The sequence below is a fragment of the Ipomoea triloba genome, chromosome 3 (genome assembly GCF_003576645.1).
Source record: "Ipomoea triloba cultivar NCNSP0323 chromosome 3, ASM357664v1".
NCBI lineage: Eukaryota > Viridiplantae > Streptophyta > Magnoliopsida > Solanales > Convolvulaceae > Ipomoea > Ipomoea triloba.
The window spans coordinates 6,143,862-6,166,655 of NC_044918.1; the positions used below are offsets into that span (position 1 = coordinate 6,143,862).

The 22,794-nt window shown below is 37.5% G+C and overlaps 5 protein-coding genes across 9 annotated transcripts; 3 read left to right on the forward strand and 2 right to left on the reverse strand.

Moving 5' to 3' along the window:
• Positions 1-1,008, forward strand: LOC116012798 (ribulose bisphosphate carboxylase small chain SSU11A, chloroplastic-like). Its single transcript, XM_031252462.1, has 3 exons — positions 1-229; positions 318-452; positions 543-1,008. Exons 1-3 carry the CDS (start codon positions 56-58, stop codon positions 765-767), a joined length of 534 nt encoding a protein of 177 aa, XP_031108322.1. The 5' UTR covers positions 1-55; the 3' UTR covers positions 768-1,008.
• Positions 1,009-6,536: 5,528 nt separating this feature from the next.
• Positions 6,537-10,798, forward strand: LOC116014400 (caffeoylshikimate esterase-like). 3 transcript variants are annotated; one of them, XM_031254452.1, is made up of 9 exons: positions 6,537-6,697; positions 6,800-6,996; positions 7,844-7,873; positions 8,093-8,219; positions 8,309-8,455; positions 8,782-8,912; positions 9,010-9,147; positions 9,284-9,382; positions 10,400-10,798. In XM_031254452.1, the coding sequence occupies exons 2-9, from the start codon at positions 6,853-6,855 to the stop codon at positions 10,613-10,615; spliced, it is 1,032 nt and encodes a 343-aa protein (XP_031110312.1). In that variant the 5' UTR covers positions 6,537-6,697; positions 6,800-6,852; the 3' UTR covers positions 10,616-10,798. The 3 variants fall into 3 exon arrangements, with proteins under 3 accessions (XP_031110312.1, XP_031110311.1, XP_031110313.1); XM_031254451.1 differs by having other exon boundaries at positions 6,547-6,996; XM_031254453.1 differs by lacking the exons at positions 6,537-6,697; positions 6,800-6,996 and having other exon boundaries at positions 7,853-7,873; positions 7,967-8,219.
• A 1,298-nt stretch (positions 10,799-12,096) lies between these two features.
• Positions 12,097-15,181, forward strand: LOC116012135 (protein ABA DEFICIENT 4, chloroplastic). Its single transcript, XM_031251609.1, has 7 exons — positions 12,097-12,220; positions 12,495-12,623; positions 13,305-13,530; positions 13,705-13,805; positions 14,028-14,156; positions 14,306-14,394; positions 14,897-15,181. Exons 2-7 carry the CDS (start codon positions 12,573-12,575, stop codon positions 15,045-15,047), a joined length of 747 nt encoding a protein of 248 aa, XP_031107469.1. The 5' UTR covers positions 12,097-12,220; positions 12,495-12,572; the 3' UTR covers positions 15,048-15,181.
• Positions 13,994-17,093, reverse strand: LOC116012134 (UDP-N-acetylenolpyruvoylglucosamine reductase-like). Of its 3 annotated transcripts, none has more exons than XM_031251607.1 (5): positions 16,745-17,090; positions 16,398-16,671; positions 16,080-16,279; positions 15,183-15,476; positions 13,994-15,018 (listed from the first exon to the last, which is right to left on the reverse strand). In XM_031251607.1, the coding sequence occupies exons 1-4, from the start codon at positions 17,065-17,067 to the stop codon at positions 15,203-15,205; spliced, it is 1,071 nt and encodes a 356-aa protein (XP_031107467.1). In that variant the 5' UTR covers positions 17,068-17,090; the 3' UTR covers positions 13,994-15,018; positions 15,183-15,202. The 3 variants fall into 3 exon arrangements, with proteins under 3 accessions (XP_031107467.1, XP_031107466.1, XP_031107468.1); XM_031251606.1 differs by having other exon boundaries at positions 15,183-15,479; positions 16,745-17,089; XM_031251608.1 differs by lacking the exon at positions 13,994-15,018 and having other exon boundaries at positions 15,256-15,399; positions 16,745-17,093.
• An 86-nt stretch (positions 17,094-17,179) lies between these two features.
• On the reverse strand, positions 17,180-21,991 carry LOC116012133 (zinc transporter 5). Its single transcript, XM_031251605.1, has 11 exons — positions 21,719-21,991; positions 21,041-21,233; positions 20,834-20,919; positions 20,094-20,178; positions 19,678-19,756; positions 19,424-19,557; positions 19,257-19,343; positions 19,005-19,108; positions 18,603-18,733; positions 17,957-18,070; positions 17,180-17,489 (listed from the first exon to the last, which is right to left on the reverse strand). Exons 1-10 carry the CDS (start codon positions 21,778-21,780, stop codon positions 17,958-17,960), a joined length of 1,074 nt encoding a protein of 357 aa, XP_031107465.1. The 5' UTR covers positions 21,781-21,991; the 3' UTR covers positions 17,180-17,489; position 17,957.
• Positions 21,992-22,794: the final 803 nt, after the last annotated feature.

Genomic DNA, 22,794 nt, shown 5'->3' on the forward strand with positions numbered 1-22,794 from the left:
CCACCATTACAAAGTAAAGTAACAAATACAGAGTAGAGAGCACCGGCTGCTAGCAATGGCCTCCTCAGTCCTCTCCTCCACCGCCATCGCCACCCGCGCCACCGCTGCCCAGGCCAGCATGGTCGCCCCCTTCACCGGCCTCAAGTCCACCGCCTCCTTCCCCGTCACCAAGAAGTCCGCCGACTTTACTTCCATCTCCACCAACGGCAGCCGAGTACAATGCATGCAGGTATATATATATATATATACACACTAATCATAACCGTCAGTTAAGGGGTGTGCACTGGGTTAACCCCGCCTTATATATATGAGTGCAGGTGTGGCCCCCATACGGGAAGATGAAGTTCGAGACCCTGTCATACCTGCCCCCATTGAGCACCGAGCAATTGATCAAACAAGTGGAGTACCTGTTGAACAAGGGTTGGGTTCCTTGCTTGGAATTCGAGACTGAGGTCAAAATATAATCAACTAGTTAATTTACTAATATATATATATGTTTGTGTGTGAGTTTAAACTTTTAGTTTTGACTGGGGTAAGTGCAGAAAGGATTCGTGTACCGTGAATGCCACAGGTCACCAGGGTACTATGACGGAAGATACTGGACCATGTGGAAGCTGCCCATGTTCGGGTGCACCGACGCGACTCAGGTGGTTGCTGAGTTGCAGGAGTGCAAGAAGGCTTACCCTGAAGCGTGGGTTAGAATCCTGGGATTCGACAACGTGCGCCAAGTGCAGTGCATCATGTTCCTTGCAGCCATGCCCAATTAATAGATTCCATCACACATCATCCATTAATTCCTGATAGATGGATTCCATTGCATGATGTTTTCCCATTAATCTTGTCGTCCTTTTGTTTTTTGATTTCAATTCGGTCACATGTTAAGTTGTTGGCATCCCATGCCTTGGATTCCCAATCCAGTTTATGAGAATGTAATATTGTAATAATCCTTTGAATTTGCTGTTTCATTTGGTTGTGTTGCAATGTTCAATTCCAGTTCAACTCTCTTAATTAGCTAGCTTAGCTTAGCTTGTATGTTCCAATTCATCATTACTGGTTAGTTATCTCTAACCACTACCTACCTAGGACATACTTCATATTCACCACATGTTTCTGATCTTATCGTCAACATGGGCCTGTCCTTGAATTCCACTTCACACAAATATCTCCAAACTCATCACAACCACTTCTAAAACTTACCCACCACAAATATTATTATATAGGACAATAACAAAAGTATACTAGTGTTATATAGTATCGGTGGTTATTTTGTGACATTCCAAAATATCTTAGCTAGCGGGATGTGATAAAAAAGTCTTCTATGAGGCATGCATCAAAATATCTTAGCCAATTTAGTTCTCTTTGTTCAAAAAAGATAAAGATTGTTTAATGATTACACACTATTCAAAGAATAAGTGAGAAAATGCCAAGAGTCTACAGGCAAATTTCCAAATACAGAATGGAGCATGTCAGAGTTTAGTTAATTTGGTAAGTGAACTGTTAATAAAACTATAGAACAATCAAAAATCATGTTAAAGTGGATAATTAGAATTAATGTTTAATTACTGACCGGATGCTACAATTGTGGGTAAGACCGCAAGACAATCTAACATGCACGGAGAAACTTGGGCTGCAAAAAATGATAATATATAGTCTTGAAAGACAATTAAGCAGTAAATTGTGTGCCGCAGGTTGTTAGATCTTGAGTATCCAAAGATGTCGCCATGAAATCGTAATGATGGTCACATTTGTGGCGGAGTTCGACCACCTTATACGTATCATAGATTTGGTCCAATTTCTCTGATATTTTGTGTATTTCTTCTCAATTATTTTATTAAATTTTGGAACACTGCACAAGAATACAAAAAAATAATAATAATAATTAATAATAATAATAATGGACATGTATGTTATCGTTTTCAGAATGGCTAGGGGTTTAATAGCCACAACTTCATCATCTTCATACATTTCACAGCAGCCATTGCATGCATGGCCATCATCATCAAGAATCAGCATTCAAATTCAAATTCAAATCCACACCATTCTTCTCAACATTGAATACCCAAATATTCAAATTCAAAATTCAAAAAATAGGGCTAGCGGGCTTCTATCCATGCATGCAGGAATTTTGGGTGTTGAGAACTTCAAGTCTGATCTGATCGACTTGTTCCCTCCCATGCACTCTTTCTGGAGTAGGGGAGGAGATGATGATAAAGATCGAAGAGAGTGAAGGAGATAATGGAGTGCGTCTAGATTACAGGGTTATTATATTGGCCATTGTAGGAGGTAATTAACGTACCATATATTTGCATGAGAAGAATATATAATATATAATGGAAGAGACGTTCTCGAGTGTGGTAAGGTTAGTTTAATTGAAACTTGGTTAAATTATAGATATTGATCGTTTTTATGATTATTGGGGTCAATGGCAGGTTAACACAATAGTTCAGAGTGAATAATTAAAAATCACTTAAAGGCCAGTAAGAATGTGTATTGCTTTGTGTGAACAAAGTTGCCAACCCTTGTCATACTATACACATCCTTATTAAGAGAAAATTGCCATTTTGGTCTAATGACTATTGTAGTAGTGTTAATTGCTATCCGCGACTTTCAAAAATATTAGTTACGTACCATGACTATGCATTTTTTCTCAATTTTGGTCCAGCCGGCCAAATTGCCGGCCAAAAACGGCCGGAAAACATTAAACCAACGTTAATCGATCCTTAATTGAGAGGGGTAAAAAAGTCTTTTCCTATTTTTATTATAAGAAATTTGGCCGGACTAAAATGGGGCATTCAAGCCTCCGATCACTCAAAACTGATTCCTTATCCCCTTCTTGTTTCCCAGGCGCATTAGCTAACCCAACAGATTCACTAACAATAGCTTTCAAACACAGCTTACACAACAAAACTATATGATTGCTCATTGCCTCATCAATCACTACACCATACTTAGGTGAATTGGCAATCAACCATGCTGGCAAAGAACACAAACTACTCATTTCTAGCCGCAGTATAGCCTGGAGGATTCTATACGAATAGCTGCAAGGAAAATCATTCCATGAATGAACTTCAATCCTAATGGCGTATATTTCAGAAGGAAGAAGCTGAGTACATACGGCCAACAGGAAACTCCTTCAGATCTATAACACAGTTTTCCGTGGAATTGGAACAATGAATTAGAGAATCGGGAAGCAGATGAAGAGGAAGGCAGGCAATGGAGAGTGTGGTGGAATAGCGAGGGAGGAGGGAGACGGTGAGTAGGGTTGAAAGGGCAAGGGATGAGAGTAGTCGGAGAGGGAGCCGAATTTGCCGGGAGTATACTGGAGAGAGAATCGAGAGTGGTTTGAGATAGGCGAAGGAGAGAAGTTAGGGCGGATATCAGACGCCGCCGCGGTGGTTGTTGTTGCAGCGGTGGGAGAGATGTGGAAGCCGGGAGAGAAGAAAATGCGAGGTGCGGAATTGGTGGAGGGCGGCGGGGGATTAAAGCCTGTAGAGGAAGGTCGTGCCGGCGGTAGCAGATGAAAGCTTGCAGTTGGAATGTTTTCCGGCCGTCAAAGGCCAAATAATAAAAATAGGAAAAGATTTTTTTACCCCTCTCAATTAAGGATCGATTAACGTTGGTTTAATGTTTTCCGACCGTTTTTGGCCGGCTGGACCAAAATTGAGAAAAAATGCATAGTTATGGTACGTAATTAACACTTTTGAAAGTCGCAGATAATAATTAACACTACTACAATAGTCATTGGACCAAAATGACAATTTTCTCCCTTATTAATTTGAAGGCTTATATACATGTACTAAAATAGAAAACAAAAATATCTTCGATCTCCAAACTAATTACAAGTTGATTGAGTTATTAAACATGGTAAATGATCTCTTAAAATATGACAATATATCACAAAATAAGAAACCACATACATCTTGAGATTTTGAGTTGATTATATTGCTTCGAGGTCGACCACTTCTCCGAGGACTATAGGTAACCAAGAACGACTATTAGATCAAACTCCTTGTCCTCATTCCTCAATGTAGCCAGGCCAAGAGACCATCTCCATTTGCATTTTACACTGATTATATAAGATTTATGTAATATCATAAAACAGTTAATACCATACTTAGCTCACCACTGACAATTTTAAAATATAATCCTTAATTAACAAATAATTTTATCACATTTTTATACTCTCACTAATAGCAACCAATTGGAAACATTAAGGAATAATTAAAAATTTGCTTAGCTATTAACCACGTGGTTGAGGTTAAATGATGAGTTAGTAATTAATTGATGAGTTAATTCTCAAAATGGTCCTTCGACTATTCCCTTTTCTTAATTTAATTTCTTGACTTTTAATTGCACTCAAAGTGGTCTTCCGATTATTAAATTTTAAGCCAAAATGGTTTCTGTTAGCTTTGGCATGAACATGTTGTAAAATAGAAGCTAAGGGAAAAATGGACATTTTATATTGTTTCTTGTTTAGAGGATTGACCAAATGTGTTTTTCTCCAAATTAATGATACTAGCCCCAAGCCCCTAATTCCCAAAATTCACTTCATTCTACGCACCGAACGCAAATCATAGTTGTCTGACGCAAGTAAGCAGGATGACAGTCTAAAGCTCCGACAGTCAAGCGACGACGACAACAACAGTAGATCCACCCCTGACTTTGATACTCCCCGTCTTGAGGGAAGAGAGAGAGAGAGCGCAAAGAAAAGGCAGCAGAAAAAATGTTGAAATTTCTATAGAAGGTGAAAGTTGAGTTCAACGCGACCTGCGCATCAAAGGCAAAGGAGTCAAATCCAAGTGAAGCACCGCACCGATGACCACCCGCCGCAGATCACTATCACCTTCATCAATGGCATCGAGCAAACGTATGGTACGGTGCCACTTTCACTCCCACCCAAAACGTCTGCACCATGATTCTCGAGAAGGGGTAGTATCTCAAGACCGAGCAGATGCTCCGTGAAGCCGGCGAGAAGTGTCCTGTTGTCATTCCTGTAGAAGAACTCAACCAACCATTCCTTGGAATTAAGCCACGAAAAGTAGAAGAGAAAAAAGTAGTGATTGCCATTGCAGATACTCTTTCCTTAGTTTTAGTCTTGGGTAACTCTGACAATCAAGAAGATGACCCTTCAAAGAGAGAGAGGGAGGGGGTGGGGGGGGGGGGGGTAATTCTTGAGCATTAAGTGCTTTGGACTGTATTATCTTCATTGCTTCAAAACATGCTTTGGTTGACGTTCACCATGCTTTGTTTTGCGGAAATTTTCAAACTAAACAGTTTATTGCAGTTCCAATAAACTGTTTTAATTTACCCTTCATTTTAACATCTATTTCAGGCCAAATCTAACAAATGACTATTTTGACTTAAAATTCAATAATTAACGGACCACTTTGGGTGCAATTAAAAATTAAGGAACCAAATTAAAAAAAATGGTCATAATCGGAGCACATTTTGAGAATTAACTCTCAATTAATTATTAAAACTTCATGAAATAAATGCTTATTATGAATTGTGCCTAGGCCACTCCATCAATATAATTAACCTTATTTCTTAATCTTGTTTTGCGTTTGCCGTTACGTCACGACTCAACCACCTTAAACTTTGATTTTTCTCCTTCCACTGTTCCACATGCGACCTTAGCATCTCACTTTACGAATCACAAGCAACCAAACAGGAAATTCCAAAATATAATCTATCCACTACTCTTATCTCCTTACTTTAACACCACTTTTTTTTTTTTTTCACTTTTAATTTCAACACAATATACAAATTAAAAACATTTTTTATAACTTTTAATTTCAACACAATATACAAATTAAAAACATTTTTCTATAACTCATGTTTCCCTGTTTCGTTGGCTCAATTTAATCTTAATACTCAACACCAAATAGTACACTAATTAAAACCAATTCTTACAAATTGTGAAGGTGTAAGAAGTGAAACTCTTCTCGTGACCCTAGCTAGCAGAAAAGTCTGTAGCCTTTACTTAAGGTATGCTCGAGATGTAACCCTTATTGTGACCCTAATTGACGAAATCAATAAAAATCACACCCACTACTTAAAATGTGCTATGGGTGAAATGCTATTTGTGACACTAGTCACCAAAGCGTTGAATTACTCTCACAAACAATTAAACTTGAAATTTTATAATTATCAAACCAATTGGCTGACCAACTTGACAGGGTTGCCCAGATGATCGACCAAAGAGTCCATCCTATATTTTTGTTCTTCTTGGTATTATTAATTTGAGTTCTAGTACATTACACTCACAATCTCTACTTCATTGCTTTTACTTCCTGACAAATAATCATAAATTATCTTCATCATATAAATTAAAAAAAAAATGTCTACATCAAAAATTTAAATCGCAGAAGTAAAAGTTGAGAATATGATTTAAAAATTCAAATAGTAATTTCCTATTAATTTTTGTTTGCATTTCAAGAGGGAGGGACAGGGATGGGCCTATCTATGGCAAAACATGTTTACTGCAACTGAACAGTATTTAATGCATGCCCTTCCAGAAAGAAGAAAGTATTACCTTTACCAAGTTAAAGAGGAGAGGTAAACCCATAGACTTTGAAGGGCGCAAGGCATTTTAGCAAACACCCAATAGATGGTAAGCACACCACGGCAGAACAGAAAGAACCCATCCAATACCTGAACACCACACTGCAGTCGTCACCCCAACTTTTTCTGCGGAGTATATTCTCTATGCTTGTTTCTTTCCGCCATTATTTCATTACCCATAACACAAGTTCAGGTGTTCTGAGAAAAAGATTCGATTTTTACACATATTACTTAGGATTCGAGGGTACTAGGAGGAGAGTGGTCTGTTCCGCGGGCGTGAGAGCTGTAATGGGGAAGCCTCCGAAGTTCCCGGGTGTGAGCGAGGAGGTGCAGAAGCTTCTGGATGCGGACATGGACTCTGTAGATGCAAGGCGCCGTGCGCGCGAGGCGTTTAAGGATGTCCAGCTCTCAATAGATCATTGCTTGTTCAAGGTATATCGCAAGTTTTTTTGGCAGCCAACATTTCTTTCTTTCTGGGATTTTGATGTGGTTGAGTTTATGTACTTGGTTCAAAGATTGGATTTTTCTTTTCCCCTTTGAGTGAACTGATTGCCACCGCTGTTGATTTGAACTGTGGGTACTGTGTAGCCTCTGTTTCAGCTAGTGTTTATTTACAATGGGATCTTGTTGAAGCAGCAAATGGATAATTTAGTGGTTTGAATTGTGATCTGTGTTCTTGTAAAACTAGAGACTAGAGTCACACTTGTTGGATCTTCAAAAGAAAAAAAAAAAGAGTCACACTTGTTGGCTGACGAGGGAAACCCACAGGGTGTCACATCCCATCACAAAGGAGTAAATCAACCTAAGCTAGTTGTTCTTAACTGAACAATTCAAATTAAGAAAGTCAAAGGCCCCTCCCGCTGGGTCAAACTCTTAACTTTGTGGTTATCAAGGCAAAAGTTTGATCGACTAGAGTCACACTTTGATTTACTAGAAAATCCACAACGGCTATTGAATGTGTGGGTAAAGTTTGCCTTGTGGTCTTTCTGGCAAAGGATTACAATTAAGTAATCAAACTTAAGTTGTCCACTTACTAGCTTATACCAAGAAGACCAATAGAGACCTGGTTACCAAGCCAGACTAGAGTCACACTGACCCTTTCTTTTAGTGAAGGCAACCATTTATGAACTTTTGCTTTTCCACCCTTTGTATGAATCAATCATCTTGTTTCTGCAAATTTCCGGGGACTGCCAAATATATTACCATCAAACATGGTTTATTTTTAACTGCATATCCCTTCAATTGTCATTTAAAGTTGTTGATATTTTGGGTTTTGCAGGTGCCTCATGCCGAGTTAAAGATGGAGGAGGTAAAACATTTACCATAAGGACATGTTTGTCTCACCTATTGATCTGTTGGTTGAACTTTATCTTATTTCGCCATTTTGCTTATTTCATTGAAGTGGAAGTTCTGAAAGTTATCCATGGTTTCTAGCATCCTCTTATCAACAGTTTGACAATGTTTTTTCATGCATACTTCCTATGACATATACTCGAAACGTGGGATTGGCTATTGTGATCTTTGGCAGTCATACAAGAAAAATTCTAGAGGGCTGGAGATTTTCTCCAAAAGTTGGTTTCCGGGAACAAGTCCTGCCAAAGCACTCATTTGTATCTGTCATGGTTACGGAGATACTTGCACATTTTTTATTGAAGGCATGTAGCTTGTGAAAGCATTAGAAGTTTCAGTATTCGATTTAAGGGGCATTTCAAAGTTTAAAAAAAAATTTCGGGATTCCTTGTAGGCATTGCCAGGAAGCTGGCATCTTCTGGTTATGCAGTATCTGCCATGGATTATCCAGGATTTGGTCTTTCAGAAGGTCTTCATTGCTATATACCTAGTTTCGACAACCTGGTTGATGATGTCATTGAGCATTACTCAAAAGTTAAAGGTATATTCAAGTCTTTAATTTTGACCTAATCAGTTCATCGTTTTCAGGATTGCATCTATTTCGGGTTTGAGTACTGGGAATGATTGAATGAAACCTCTGTATATGTAAAACACAAGAAAATTAAATATTTTTATGTAAGAGCTATGTTCTTGTGTTCCTAGTAAAGTTATGTTTGGTGAAATTAGTAAATATGAGTAAAGAAAAACACATCAACTAACTCATTCCCTAGTATCTGTCAAATTATTAATCAAACTTTTGTTTTCCCTAACAAGTCTGGTGCTAAAACTTTTTGTTAAATTGCATTTTTTTTGTCAAAAATGTTGCAGAAAATCCAGAGTTGCGCGGGCTGCCAAGCTTCCTCTTTGGGCAATCCATGGGCGGAGCAGTTGCTCTGAAGGTTCACCTGAAGCAACCCGATGCATGGAATGGGGCGGTTCTTGTTGCACCTATGTGCAAAGTAAGTTCCAGATTACGGTTCTTAGTCCCGATACATCTCTTGCCCGTGTTTTTATGCAAGTTGCAGATGACTGATTGATTGGTTACTTCCAATATAGATTGCAGATGACATGGCTCCACCGTGGTTATTGACACAAATCCTTATCGTGGTGGCGAAATTTCTTCCAAAACAGAAGCTAGTTCCGCAAAAGGATTTGGCTGAGTTAGCATTCAAAGACACGAAGAAGAGAGAACAGGTAAAAGTTCTTCCCTTTCTTTAAGAGAATGATATGATAGGCTTTCCAGGACAAAGCAGATTATGAAGGTTGCAAAGAACAATGTGTTATTTATACATTTCTGGAATATGACCCAATATATCTGTTGAATATGCAGGCTAACTATAATGTCATTGGCTATAGACATAAACCGCGCTTAGGGACTGCCCTCGAACTACTTAAGACTACACAAGAGATAGAGCGATTGTTAGAAAAGGTATGCCAAAAGTTTCTGACTTCTACCCTATTCCATTGCTGAGAGCTTAACCACCCACATATAACAACTGTTTGTTAAAGCGTGGCTTCTTACACTGCTATCACATTCTCTATACTTACTAAGAGTGTTAGGAAGTTGGGGACAACCCCACCAAGTCAGTTGGGTTGTTGGCTTGGTAGTTTTAAGTTTGACTCTTAGTGAGAACGGTATGTTGACATTCTTAGTTTGACCCGGTCAGCTAGGGGCAATCTAGGCTGGTTTATTTCGATCCTTTCCCAGTTAGGGTCGTAAGGCGTGATTTACTTAGTGCACATTCTCCGGTAGTTACTGTGCATTTTCAAGCCCCAAAAAAGTCAATATGTGCTTGAAGCCCTAGTGGCCTAACAAGTAACAAGTAGGGATGACAATTTGTCCCGTCCCGGAATAGAGAAAATTTTCAGGGAATGGGGATAGGGATAGGAAATGTGTGTAATTCCTAGTCGAGACGGGGTTAGAGATACCCTCTCTGCCCCATCCCCGAATAATTATATATATATATATACACACACTAAAAATCATTGAATAACTATATACTTGGGTATTTTAATTTTTGAATAGGATTTAGGTTTTCATATTTTATATTTTATTTTAAAAAATTATACTAATTTGACTAGGGGTTGATCGGGAACGGAGATGGGGAACTTTTCCAATCCCCGCTGGGGACAGGGACGGGGTCGGGGTAGCAGGGACGGGAACGGTGGGTTGCCATTCCTACTAACAAGTTCCACACGTTCATTGCTTGATTTTGAGGCATATTGCTATTTGAAGTAACAAAATTCTTGAAGTGCTGCAGCTGACTGCAAGTACTTCGTGTTTTAGAGTTGCTTCAATGCTTACCCAGCCAACTTTTTATCCCTCTGATAACTGAAAGATGTGTTCTGTCTCAACAATTTAAGCTGACAATGAGACCGTGCATTCATTATTTGTATATATTATGGTCAACGCAGATGAACAACAATCCTCTGATTGATTTTGCAGGTTTCTCTGCCATTACTAATTCTGCATGGAAAGAATGATGTAGTGACTGATCCATCAGTAAGCAAAGCATTGTATGAGAAAGCAAGCAGCCATGACAAGAAACTAAACCTTTACGCTGAGGCTTGGCATGCCTTGTTGGAAGGTGAACCAGATGAGATGATTCAGAGAGTTCTTGGTGACATCATTTCTTGGCTTGATGATCATAGTGCCCATTGACCCTTCTCTCTTTCACTCTCTGCTCACACCTTCAAACAAGGTTTACATGTCACTCACCCAGATCGCACATTTAGATAGTGACTGCTTATTTATAAATCAAAGGTGTATGTGTCATTGTAAAATTTGTAACTTGTATGCAATTTTATTAATAATCAATAAAACAACTTTTCATTTAAAGACTAATCAGATTCAAATGTTATGTTATATAATTTGCACGACTAATAAAAAAAAACGAAAGTTATAATGTGTATTATGTTTATCATGTTCGTATGCTATGATTATTGTATTTACATACTATGCTGTTTTTATTTAAAAAAAAAACGTACTATGTTGTTACATGATTACATCTTATATATATTCCTTATATATGCTTATTTGTGCATATGAGCCTTATAGTATTTTTTTTAAATGTTCAATGAGAGGGGAAAACCCGAATATCCTTATAGTATATTTAATATTATGAATTTAATATTTGATTTTTAACTCAAATATTAAATTTTGTGCTAAATTACTAGTTTAATTATGTGGAGTTGATGCGAGATTCTCCATCTCTGAAAATTGCTTGTTCGGACAGAAATCGGGAAAATTTCTATTCCTTGGTGGAGATGGGAGTGGGGCAGAGTCACGGGGGACATGAAATACTCTTTGCTCCCGTTTCGTTGTCATTTTTAGGTAAGCTCATGATATGTCTTAATTTTTTTCCGAAAAATTATTTAAGATACCCACCCGTTTACCTATTCGTGAACCATACCCATTCCAAAGCTGCTTAACATATATTTGTTGGGTACTTGAAATTCATTGCCCAAATTAAGTATTATTTTACTTACCCAAACCTAACTATCAACTATTTGGATATTCATATTACCCAATTCATTGTCATCACTGATCAACACTAAATAGTGCTCCTTTGCTTTAAAGCAACTACTTTGAACTGAATATTTGTATGTATTCTAGTGGAAAATCCCTCGAGTCTACCACTTGGTCAGAGAGGACAAAACAAAGAAGCCACTTAAGTGCAACAAAGGTGGAGGTCCGATTCTTACCGAACACATGGGAGTCAAGGAGATCGAAAACTTAAAAATTAAATTAGATTGAAATGATGGAGGCTATTTATGCCCAGAGTATACATGTAAGAGTGAAAACTCAATTTACCTCTTCCAGCTCCATAAGCAGGAGTTTTGAGGGTTTCGAATTAGTCTTAAGGTTGGAAACATAATGTATTTAAAAAGAAAAAAAAAAAAAGAAACATAAGATAAGAAAAGAAACATAAGATAAGACATGAGCAATGGCAGATGTGTTTCATCTGAAATTGAGTCGAGTCGAGTCTAGCTACGGATAACACGAAACAGCGAAATGCAAGTGAAGATGAGATGTGACCAATGGGTGAGGTGTGCAAAGCAGTCCGGCCCGCCAGGCCACCGCCCCCGATCCTGCATGTGCGCCATGTGTACGGCCGACATGGTCCACATGGATCAGATTATTATCAATCAGATCGAAATATACAAGTAGTAGTCGGGAACCAAACCTGTCATCCACCTTTCTCAATTCAACAACGCTCTGTCTTCTTCTATATGCGCTTTCATAATCCGCACTAAAGCAGCACCAGTACGTTTGTTTCTCCTTTTTTTTTTTAGCGAGGATTGACGTTGTTGTCGGCATATATAACAGTTCCGGGTTTTAGTGGCGTTTGCACTTTTTCGCAATTATTGTTGTTTGTAGTTCCGTGGCCATGATTAGTCTTTTCTGTTTTCCACTCAAATGTTGCTTGCTTGCTTGCCTGTTCAAAGGGGAAATATTTATTATTATTATTATTACTGTTTTTGTTGCCCAGTTCCCTCTCTCTCTCTCTCTCTCTATATGTAAAGCTTTCTGTGCGCAGACGAATGAAGCAGAAACAGGGGTCTCTTCTGTTGTTGCCGGTTGAATTCTTGGGTAACTGTCATCCTTAACTGCTGCCATGGCCACCTCTTCTTGCTTTGCCCTCCCTCGAATCTCCATTCATCCCGAGGTATGGCCTGGGGCCTCTTCACTTTCCTTTTTGCCATCTGTGGGCATTCTTGATTTTGTGTGGAATTTGTTAGGGAATTCTATGGTTTTCTTTAATTGAATTGGGTGGATGTCTGGCTAGGTTTGAAAGTTTCAATTTTGTTAACTGCTCCTGTGTAGATTTCTAGGGATTTTGAGGCAGTGTTATGGAATTGCTTTGGGTGACTATACTTTTCTGTTTGGTTACTTGGTTTTCTTCATCTGTTTGCTTCAATGGTAGGTTGGATTTGTTAGTTAATTTTTTTTTTTTTTTGGGTGGTTTGACGAGGTAAACCGCATCAACTACCCGCCTAGGTTATCCATAGCTGACAGACTCACAAACTAAAAACACCTAAGAAGGGCAATAGGTCGATTTCGCGGTGAATCAAACTTGTAACATTTTGGTTATCAAGTTTCTTTTGAATGGGTTAGGTAGATTTTGTTATTTTTTGAATTTATGTAGATTTGGAAGTCTTACTATTTCTGTTGGTAATTGGTAAAGGCTGGCTTATATTCCCTGGGAATTCACTTGAAGCTTTGAATATGCTATAAAATGGCATATATTTCTGGGAGGTTTTGGGGCACAATTCACTTGTCATATGCTTTTGGTTTAGGTGATTGTATTTTTCTCAGGAATAACAATTGTATGGGCTACCTCTTGTAGCTCAAACACCCAAGATTGGCTTCAAGGATTGCAGGCGAGGTCCGGGGAAATGGGAGCTCAATTGTTGCTCTTAGAACTGCAAACTACAGACTTATATGCCGAGTTGGGGAAACAGTAGGGAAGCCGAGAAACTACTGCAGCTTTCTTGGGGGATCGAGGGCCCTCATTCTACCTGTGGTTGGAAAGAAATGCCTGCACAGAACAAGCTTAGCGGTGTCTGCATCATGTAATTTACTTGTATCTTTTAGTTTAAACCTAGGGTTAACTTTTTCTCTGGTTATTATTCTAGATATGATTGGTGCAAAAACATTTTATGGTGTTCTTTGAAGCTTTGAGAAGGATTTCATTAGCTCCCATTGGTAAATTCGTGACAGCTTACTACTATGTTCTTGTCTTGCAGTGTTGCCAGCTTCTCAAATTGCTAGCAGCGCTTTTACTTGGGGAACCATAGCTGTTCTTCCATTTTATACTCTCATGGTTGTGGCGCCCAGAGCTGAGTTGGTAACTTTCTCATTTACATCCAATCTATATATCTAACAAATAAAATTTTGTTATGTGAACTTAAAACGAAGCCGATCTTGGCCAGTGATAAGGGCATATTTGCGGGGAAAGGCCTGATCTGGAACTCTTTAACATGGCGTAAACATATAATGTCAATTCTTTGACCTTCGTAGTTGCAAGTTGTGTCATAGATAGAATGCTTATTGCTTGTTTAAAATGCAGACCAAAAACTTAATGGAAAGTGGCATACCTTTTATTGCGCTTGGACTATTGTACGGCTATCTTCTATATCTCTCTTGGACGCCTGATACGATACGGCTGATGTTTGCTAGCCAATACTTGCTGCCAGAGGTGTGTACTCAACTACTCCATATAAAGCAGAATTTATCTCGAATTCCTTTTTTGGGGGAATGGTGTTTTGTTTTATTCTTTTTTAAATGAGAACAGAACAAGAACTAATGCATTTAAGTGCACAATATTCTCTCATGTACTATGCCCAGCTTCCAGGTATAGCTAGGATGTTTGCCAATGAGATGACATTAGCTTCTGCATGGATCCATCTCTTGGCTGTGGATCTTTTTGCTGCAAGGTACCATCTTATGTTCTTAAATACATATATACGCGTATTTCCACCATTTGTTTTTACCTTCCTCTCGTTTATTTTAGGGAAAAGTGTGATTTTGATCTTCAATTGTTGGTGTTTAGTCTTTTTAGTCACGGACTATCATGCATGAGCAAATGTCACTCAATTATTCCAGATTTTAGCCATTCCGCTAACAGTTTAAAGAAGCCTGTTAGGGCTGTGAAAGTATGGGCATTGCATGCTAAAATAATATGGAACTACACATGTTTTTCAAGCCCTAATGAAGTTTTTTTTGGGGCCGTTAGCAGAGAACTGAAATCGTAACGGTTTGAAATAATTGAGAGTGACATTTGCTCCTTTATGATAGTCAAGGGCTAAAACAACTATAAAGGCTAGCAATTGAATGGTCAGAATCGCACTTTTTCCTTTATTTTTTTGGGGGGGATAGGAAGGATGATGCTAAGACAGGTACTGAAAATTGTAATGAATGCTGAATGATGTTTAACAGGCAAGTATACCAAGATGGACTGCAGAATGATGTGGAGATCCGGCATTCGGTGTCGCTATGCTTGCTCTTTTGCCCCATTGGAATTCTTGTTCATTTCATAACCAAAGCTCTAACCAGAAATCCTGAGAAAAAGGAAAGCACAATTCATTAACAGATGAACAATTCATTTTTACAGCATTGTTGCCTAGCAGTTGCTAGTTGTAGCTCTCAGCTCAGTGTTGTATAATTGCTTCAATGGAGACATTTTAGAGCTATACAACCTCTCTCTCTCTCTCTCTCTCTTTACCTGCTTTGTTTTCCCATGGATCATTGGATGTATAAGACTTCTTCCCTGAGTTGCACACCAAACTTCTGATGAACCATTTCCTTAACCAGTGCTATAAGCTCTAGCATGTTGTGAGAAGTTGCGCCCCCGCGGTTTATGAAGAAATTTGCATGTCTTTCTGAGACCATAGCCTCCCCAATTCTGAACCCTTTCAATCCAGCTCTCTCAATCAGTTCTCCTGCTGAAACATCCAAATCAGATGGATTTCTGAACACTGAACCTGCAGTTCTCTCTCCCAGTGGTTGACTCCTTTTTCTTCTTTAAAATACACAAACATGACCCAAACATACATCAAAATTAATCAAATGGTGCTTTCCATTTCAACTAAAATTTTATTTTATATACACCTAGACAGAGTCCTACTAAATTGAAGACTGTATTTTGTTTCAACCAAAAAAAAATTTAAGATGATATTTCGACTACATGTTTATATTTTATATATTACATGCTCAAAACTCTGGGATGAAAAATAGTAAAATATCCTTAGCTCAAGACTCTAGGATGAAAAATAGTAAAATATCCTTAACTAAAAGTTTAAGATGATAATTTGACTATATGTTTATATTTATATATTACATATTGTCATGCTATAGACTCCCGGATGAAAAATAAAATAGTAAAATATCAAAAAAATTACAACATCGGTTATAATTATAAATTAGAAACGAGAGATGAGCACGACTAACAATAAAATAGTAAAATATCAAAAAAATTACAACATCAGTTATAACTATAAATTAGAAACGAGAGATGAGCACACGACTAACAAGTAGAAAAAAATCCTATAATTACATTATACCTTACCGATAAAAAGTGTAATTTTGCATAAAATATCACATTGTAAGGATAAGATCATACCTTTCTAAATATTCCATTTGTTTTTGTTTGGCATCTTGAGAAAACTTGAGCTTGAATGTAACTGCAGTGATGGATGCTAGGTCCTTCATCCCTTGAAATGGCGATGATCGATAACCAAAATCCAGTTCGGGTTTTCCTAGTACCCGAGTTTGACCGCCGGTGGTGATGATTTCGACGGTATGAATACAGTCACCGGCCTCCTTCATAGCATGAAAAGAAAAAGGGAACCGCTTCATGAATTCTTCCACCAAATTGCACTTTTAGGTGTTTGCAAATACTTGCTTAAATCCTTAAAAAAAATCTCATTGAAGACTTTACCTGGGTATTTGCACCGGCGTTCATGTAAGCAGCGCCACCAACAGTCCCGGGAACACCGCCGGCGAATTCTAGCCCGGTGAAGCCTTCACTCGCGGTCTGCACGCCCAGACGGTTAAACGGGTATCCACTTCCGACCCGATAAACCCCGGGTTCCACCTTCTCCAGAAAGTCGATCCGGTTGAGTATAACGCAGCCATCGAATCCCTGGTCATCGAAAAGACAATTTGAACCTTTCCCAACGATCAAAAACCTCTCAGAGCGCTCTCTACAATACCTGAGCAGTGAGCAGTAAAATAGGTAAATGGAATCGCATTTGATTTCATAGAGAAGAATGAGAAACGGAGAACCTGACGGCGGAGAGGAGCTGCGTTTGGTTGAAGACTTGAACGAAAATCTTACACCGGCCTCCGATGCCCCAAGTGCTGAGATCACTGAGCGACTTCTTGCCCCATATGAACTGTAGGTTATCCAAGTTTTGGGTCAATTCGTGGTCGCCAAAGCTTCTACTACTGCATGTAAAGGGTTTTCGAAGAAGATGAAGATGAACGCGTGACGCAGACATTACCATCGATGAAGCTTCCAGGGCACTCTGAATTGTAGTTGTAGTAAACTGATGTACTGATATTTTGGGCCACCGCTCCAATCTTACATTAACTCCGGTTGCAATCATTTTAAAATTTTTCACAAACAGATTTAATCATTTTTTTAATTGTTAAAACAGTTATAAATCCAAGTTAAGCGTTTGGGTGGGTAATCTCAAGATGTTTAATGAAGGCAGTGCATCACTGAAACGGAGTATATATAATTAGTACGTATACAACGAGGAAACGAAGAAATTTAACAATCACGCTACATCTAGCAATAACATAATTAGTGTGAAGGGAATCCCGTGTCTCTGTACAATAATTTTATCAACTCTTCACAGTTGAAAAATGTAAAGTTCGGTTAAAAATGACAGTACCGCAGTAACTGCATTCAAGAATCGTTATCTACCGTCAAGATATTACACATTTCGTATCCATCCCCGAGCTTTCTCTGATCCCTGAAGCTTGGGCATACCCTGGCAAAAGTTTAATAATTTGTGTAGTTTTCCTGCAACAAAATGAACAAGAAAATCAGCAAGTAACCTCATCCCTGTTGCCATAATTTAGAAAACAGCAGGAAAAATCCATGACGACGAATGGGGATGTGGTTATTCACTAAATGATCCGCTACTTTCAACAAACACAAATTTTACTCATTTTTAGCATAATATATGAGCATTTTAGTTGGGATTACAACAGGATAAATCTGCAGCTTATAGACTGTTAACAACTCCTTTATCAAATTGAGGTCCTCATCCTCAGTTTCACTCTCATAATCTATCTATGACCATTTACTTGCCAGTTTAATATCCATGCTCTATTTTGAAGATTTTAGTCGAAGTACTTAACTAAAAGGCAGAATTTATTCTCTTGAGTTGTCACCCCATTGTGAATGAACCAAAACGGGCACATTTAAAGAAGCAACCGAGCCATTTATGAGGAATAGTGCAAGTTTAAGAAAACAGTAGTACATACATTAAGTTGGAAGAGGGGACATTTCAACTGGATCATCCAAGAATCCATTCGATAGACTTGAGCTTCGAGATGTATCTTTCCTAGTAAGGTCCAAGGATGTTGCTTCATGTATCCCTGAAAAAAACAAATTTTTATGCATTAAGTCAAGAACAATGAACTAAAAGTAGTTAGTTCACAAAGACACAAACAAAGCCATATGCCCATATATGCTCTTTCTTCCTAAGACCATTATGAGCAATCACTTATCCATAAACAAGTCCTAATAGCAGCTAAAAGTTGCAAAGCATAATCAATATGTGACAAAGATTGAAACTTGAAATCGTACACCAGCTGCATTTCCAAACCTACTCTTTGTACTAACCTGCTAAACTGTCATCATACAGGGTCTACAAAGGACTCATTAATATGTTTAAGGAAATTTTAAACCATACATGATGTTGAATAAACTGTCAAGTTGTCAACCACTCCATTAGTTAAGTTATGTTTCACATGACGTCATCATGTCATAAAAGTGTGCTTCCCTAAGAGGATTCCAAATACCAGATGGCAGAAGAGAAGCTCTATGGAAGTTATTGATATTTTCAAATTCATCATATTGTTTTTCTGCATCAGATAGAAGATTAGTAGAAAAAAGCCTTGTGTTTACCAAATCCCAAAATTGCTGCACATATCAGAAAACCAGGAAGCGAGAAATCCATTTTATACACAAATTCCATGACAATGATGCATCCTCCTGCAACCATCAAATGTCTTGGAGAAGAAAAAACCATTTGCAACCTACAAATAGATGAAATACAGGAAAACTTGTTAGGCTGCAGTTTAATACAGAACCAAGTTTCTTGAGAATTAAATGAAACACATAGTATGCGAAGGAATCTGATATGTCTTAACAATCAACTTTTGCACATTTTAACATCAATGAAATTGTGTGGAAAAAGTAGCTAGTCTATTTCCAAAAACAAATAAACATAGACTTCATATAAATCATCAATGAAGAATTATCATATAAAAAAACCACAATATGAAGGACAGAATTTAGATAAGGTACCTTTCCTCTGCAATACTATCAATGTAGAATATCAATATGATGGCAAAAAGGATGGTGCTTGTAAAAGCCCATGCAGAAAATGGCAACTCTATGCTAGTTGATCCCTGAAGAACTCCCATATAAGGAAAAATAACAAATCAGGCATTGCAAGGACAGCTAGTGGCATCCATTTGATAGATAAAGAATGCTCATAAATTGTCTGAAGTAGAATGTTAATGAATATACAACAAAAGAACATAGAACTAAACTCACTATAATCATGTCCCACATGGCAATTGGAAACAAAAAGCATGTTGCAGAAGCAATTGTTATGGCATTGAGTCGCCTCTTCAGTTGATTCTGTGTGCACGGCACGCTAGTAAGTACAAGGTCATTGAACAAGACAACAAGATGGGATGGGAATTGGGATTACTCAATACCTTAAGGGACACCCGCCTAGCAATCACCCTTTTCAATGCTGATAAGATTCCAGCAAAGATGGGGATTAGCATTTCCTTCATTCCTATAACTTGTTCCGTCCGTGCCTCGTTACCATCAGGGCTATCACCAAATGGTATCTTTTATGTTAAGTTCATTATGTATACTATGATTGTGAAGATAGGGGAAAATAAACTGGCAAATCCTAAATCCCTATCAGTCATGTAAAATGAGTTTGCAAGCAATCAAAGGATATAAATTGGTGAATATGTGGCCATGGCCCATCCTTGAGATAAAAAGTAGAAAGATGCCAACATTGCAATGAGTCCACCCACCTGATGAAGATGATGGAAAATTTTAGATAATGAATACATAGGAAGGAAGCAGCAAAGCAGGCAAAAGTAGAGATTTCCATTTGATGCACTATGTCAAACCCTTGGTAACCAGTTTTATGTGACAGTTAAATGCAAATTGAGTACGGTATAATTTGTATTCCTGTAATCTTTTCCAATTTTCTCCCTCTCTTTTTTTTTCAAGGAATATTAAAAATCTGCTATGGTTCAGAACAAGTGTCTGCATTTCCAAAGGTGACCCAAAGATAAATTATATGTGTTTGTGTTAGACACTTAGACATGCACTGATGCAAGTCAGATAATAGCTAAGTAAGCATACTTTTTTCCAGACATGGCCCTTCCTCCCATACAGTACACCAGATAATACTCCAAGAACAGCACCGGAATATTCAGCTAATATGGCTCTGAAATGGGCAAGAATCCAAATATTAAAAGATTACACAAATAATACAGGATGATTATAAAAATAAATAAATAAAAAGGGTTTCCCACTGTTGTAATTCAGGCACACTCCTATATACAAATTAAAACTATAAAACCCAAACACAAAGCATAAATGTTTAACCACTTCTAATAAATAAAATAAAGGCAATTTAACAAGTGATTCTTACACTACATTTTCTTGTTCTGCTTTCTGTTTAATTCTAAAGGTCAGCTACAAATTCAAGATTCACAGGTTATCCGTAATATTTTGATATAGTTGATGGGGAATATCCAATTATACTTGTCAAAATGCAAGAAAGCATTTAACCACTTACACCGTTTCAAAGTCCAGTTCTGAACCCTGTGTCAATTTTAGTTCCACAAATGTGGCACCATAATATAGAAACTGGATTGACTAAACTGTAAGATCCATAGTTGGACATAATTATCAGAATCACACAGGCGTTGAGATTATATATCATAGATAATGGAACAACAAATCATTGTTTAAGTTGTCCATAAGGATATCAAATAGTTCCTTCCTTTAAAAATCACTTTCCACATTGATCTCTTGACATGTTTAAAGTGTATTAGCATGTAACATAAGGTACTAACACCTCTGAGCATAACACTTACCGAACAGGGCCACAAGATTTAAGGCCCTTACCCCACATGGTGAGGTATAGTGCTGTAATGGCACCATTTATTACTGAAGGCACTACCTGTAAAGAAAATAGCAGTGATAAGAAGCAGGTGTAACCACTAACCAGAACCAATTTAATTGCATTGATTGCAGACAATCAAGAAAAGGAACTAAAAATCAGCGGGTTACTTCCACAAAACCTGTGTATTAGACAGTGGCCTGCCCTTCCAAGGCTTTTGCATTATTAAAAATAGGATGCAAGAAGGAACGAGACAGCTGAAGATAAAAAGTACAACGGAAGCCCGAGTCTGAGTCAAATAGCGATACATTGAGTAAACAGACCATATTCTCATGAAGTTGCCAATAATATGGATTATCTGCAAGGGTGTTTGCCTGCATTTTAACCTCCATACCATCAGTACAAGCATATGAAGCAAGTAAGAGGTACCTAACCTAGAGGGACACTTCGTTTTAAACACAATTAACAATGCTCATCGCCGTGTTACCATAATCTTCTCACAGACTGCTTAAGTAAAATACTAAAACTCTCATTAACGGTAAAGTAAATGACGTAGCAAATAAACTATAATCTTCTCAAACCACAAAGCAAGCCTAGACTACCGGTGCACTTTCCATTATTCTAAACAAACAAAAACCGCAAAATTTGCCTTTCCGTAAATTCCTCTTCTGTTTGAACTTGAACACTAAAGTATGAAACTAACGTAAGTCGTTAACATTTCAACATTCCTCAATAATTAAACGAAGTAGTTCATCAGAAGACACAGCAGGAATCAAATGCCGCATCATCATAAGAATAAAAACTAGCAATAATGGTAATAAAACAACGGATTTGCAATAAGAGTAGAACTGAGATTTACCTAAGAGTGGCGTGAGGAGAAGAGCCACCTCGATCTTCCGAAATTGGCTTCGGGGACATCATTTTCAGTACAAACTTCGATAAAAAAACAAAATAATAATCGATTAGTGGTTGACTATCCTAAGCTTGGTGGTAAATTTCGATCTGGAAACTGAATTCGGAAATTATGCTTTGCAGTTTCCAGAATTGAAGATTCATTGGCTTGGTTAGTGTGTTGAGAAATCTGGAGTTGATCTACAGCCACTGCCAGTGCCAGAAGCAAAGAGAAAATTATCTTAGGCTGTTCGTGGTGGATCAATACTTCATTTTGGGCAATCAGCCCATTTAACAACTTCTTATCGGTAAGCCCATGATCTATCCTAAAAATTTTAATTCATTATTATGTGTCCTTTTAGTTTATTAAAATGTACATTATATTGTATAATATACCTTCAGTACACAAATAATGCATATTTAGTATATTAATAATGCACTTTTAAGTATGGTCCACAATATAATTTGTCAAAAATTTTTAGAAATTTTTGTTTTGTTGCTAAATTTAATTAGATCTTTAAATTTTAAAAATTATAATTAAATACATTAATTTGGCAAATTATATTATGGATTAGGGTCCACATTACAAGGTAGACCCAAATCCAAGACGTGTGTCTGGAATATTTTGTAAATATATAGTTTAAAAATTGTGAATATATAGTTCACAAATTGTGTTATACTATTGAATGTAAAGTTTTCTAATTGTCAATATGGAGTTTTGTAATTGTAAATATAAAGTTTTGTAATTTTGTATATTGAAATCTAAAATTAAAAATATTTAATTTATAATTGTGAATATAAAGTTCTAAAATTATGAATATAGATTTCAATTTTGAATCTTCTAGACCGGGTTCCATAGCCTAACAACCCCATTAACTCCTCAATTGATTTGATAGTTTATTTACTTAGATGCAATTTGGTCTGACAGACTGACAGTAAATTTCATGTGATAATTGGTAATATGTGTTTATGTGAAATTTTAATTATTTTTAAAAATAAAATAAAATAAATTGTTGGCTTCTCCATTAATAGAGAAGTCGGCAA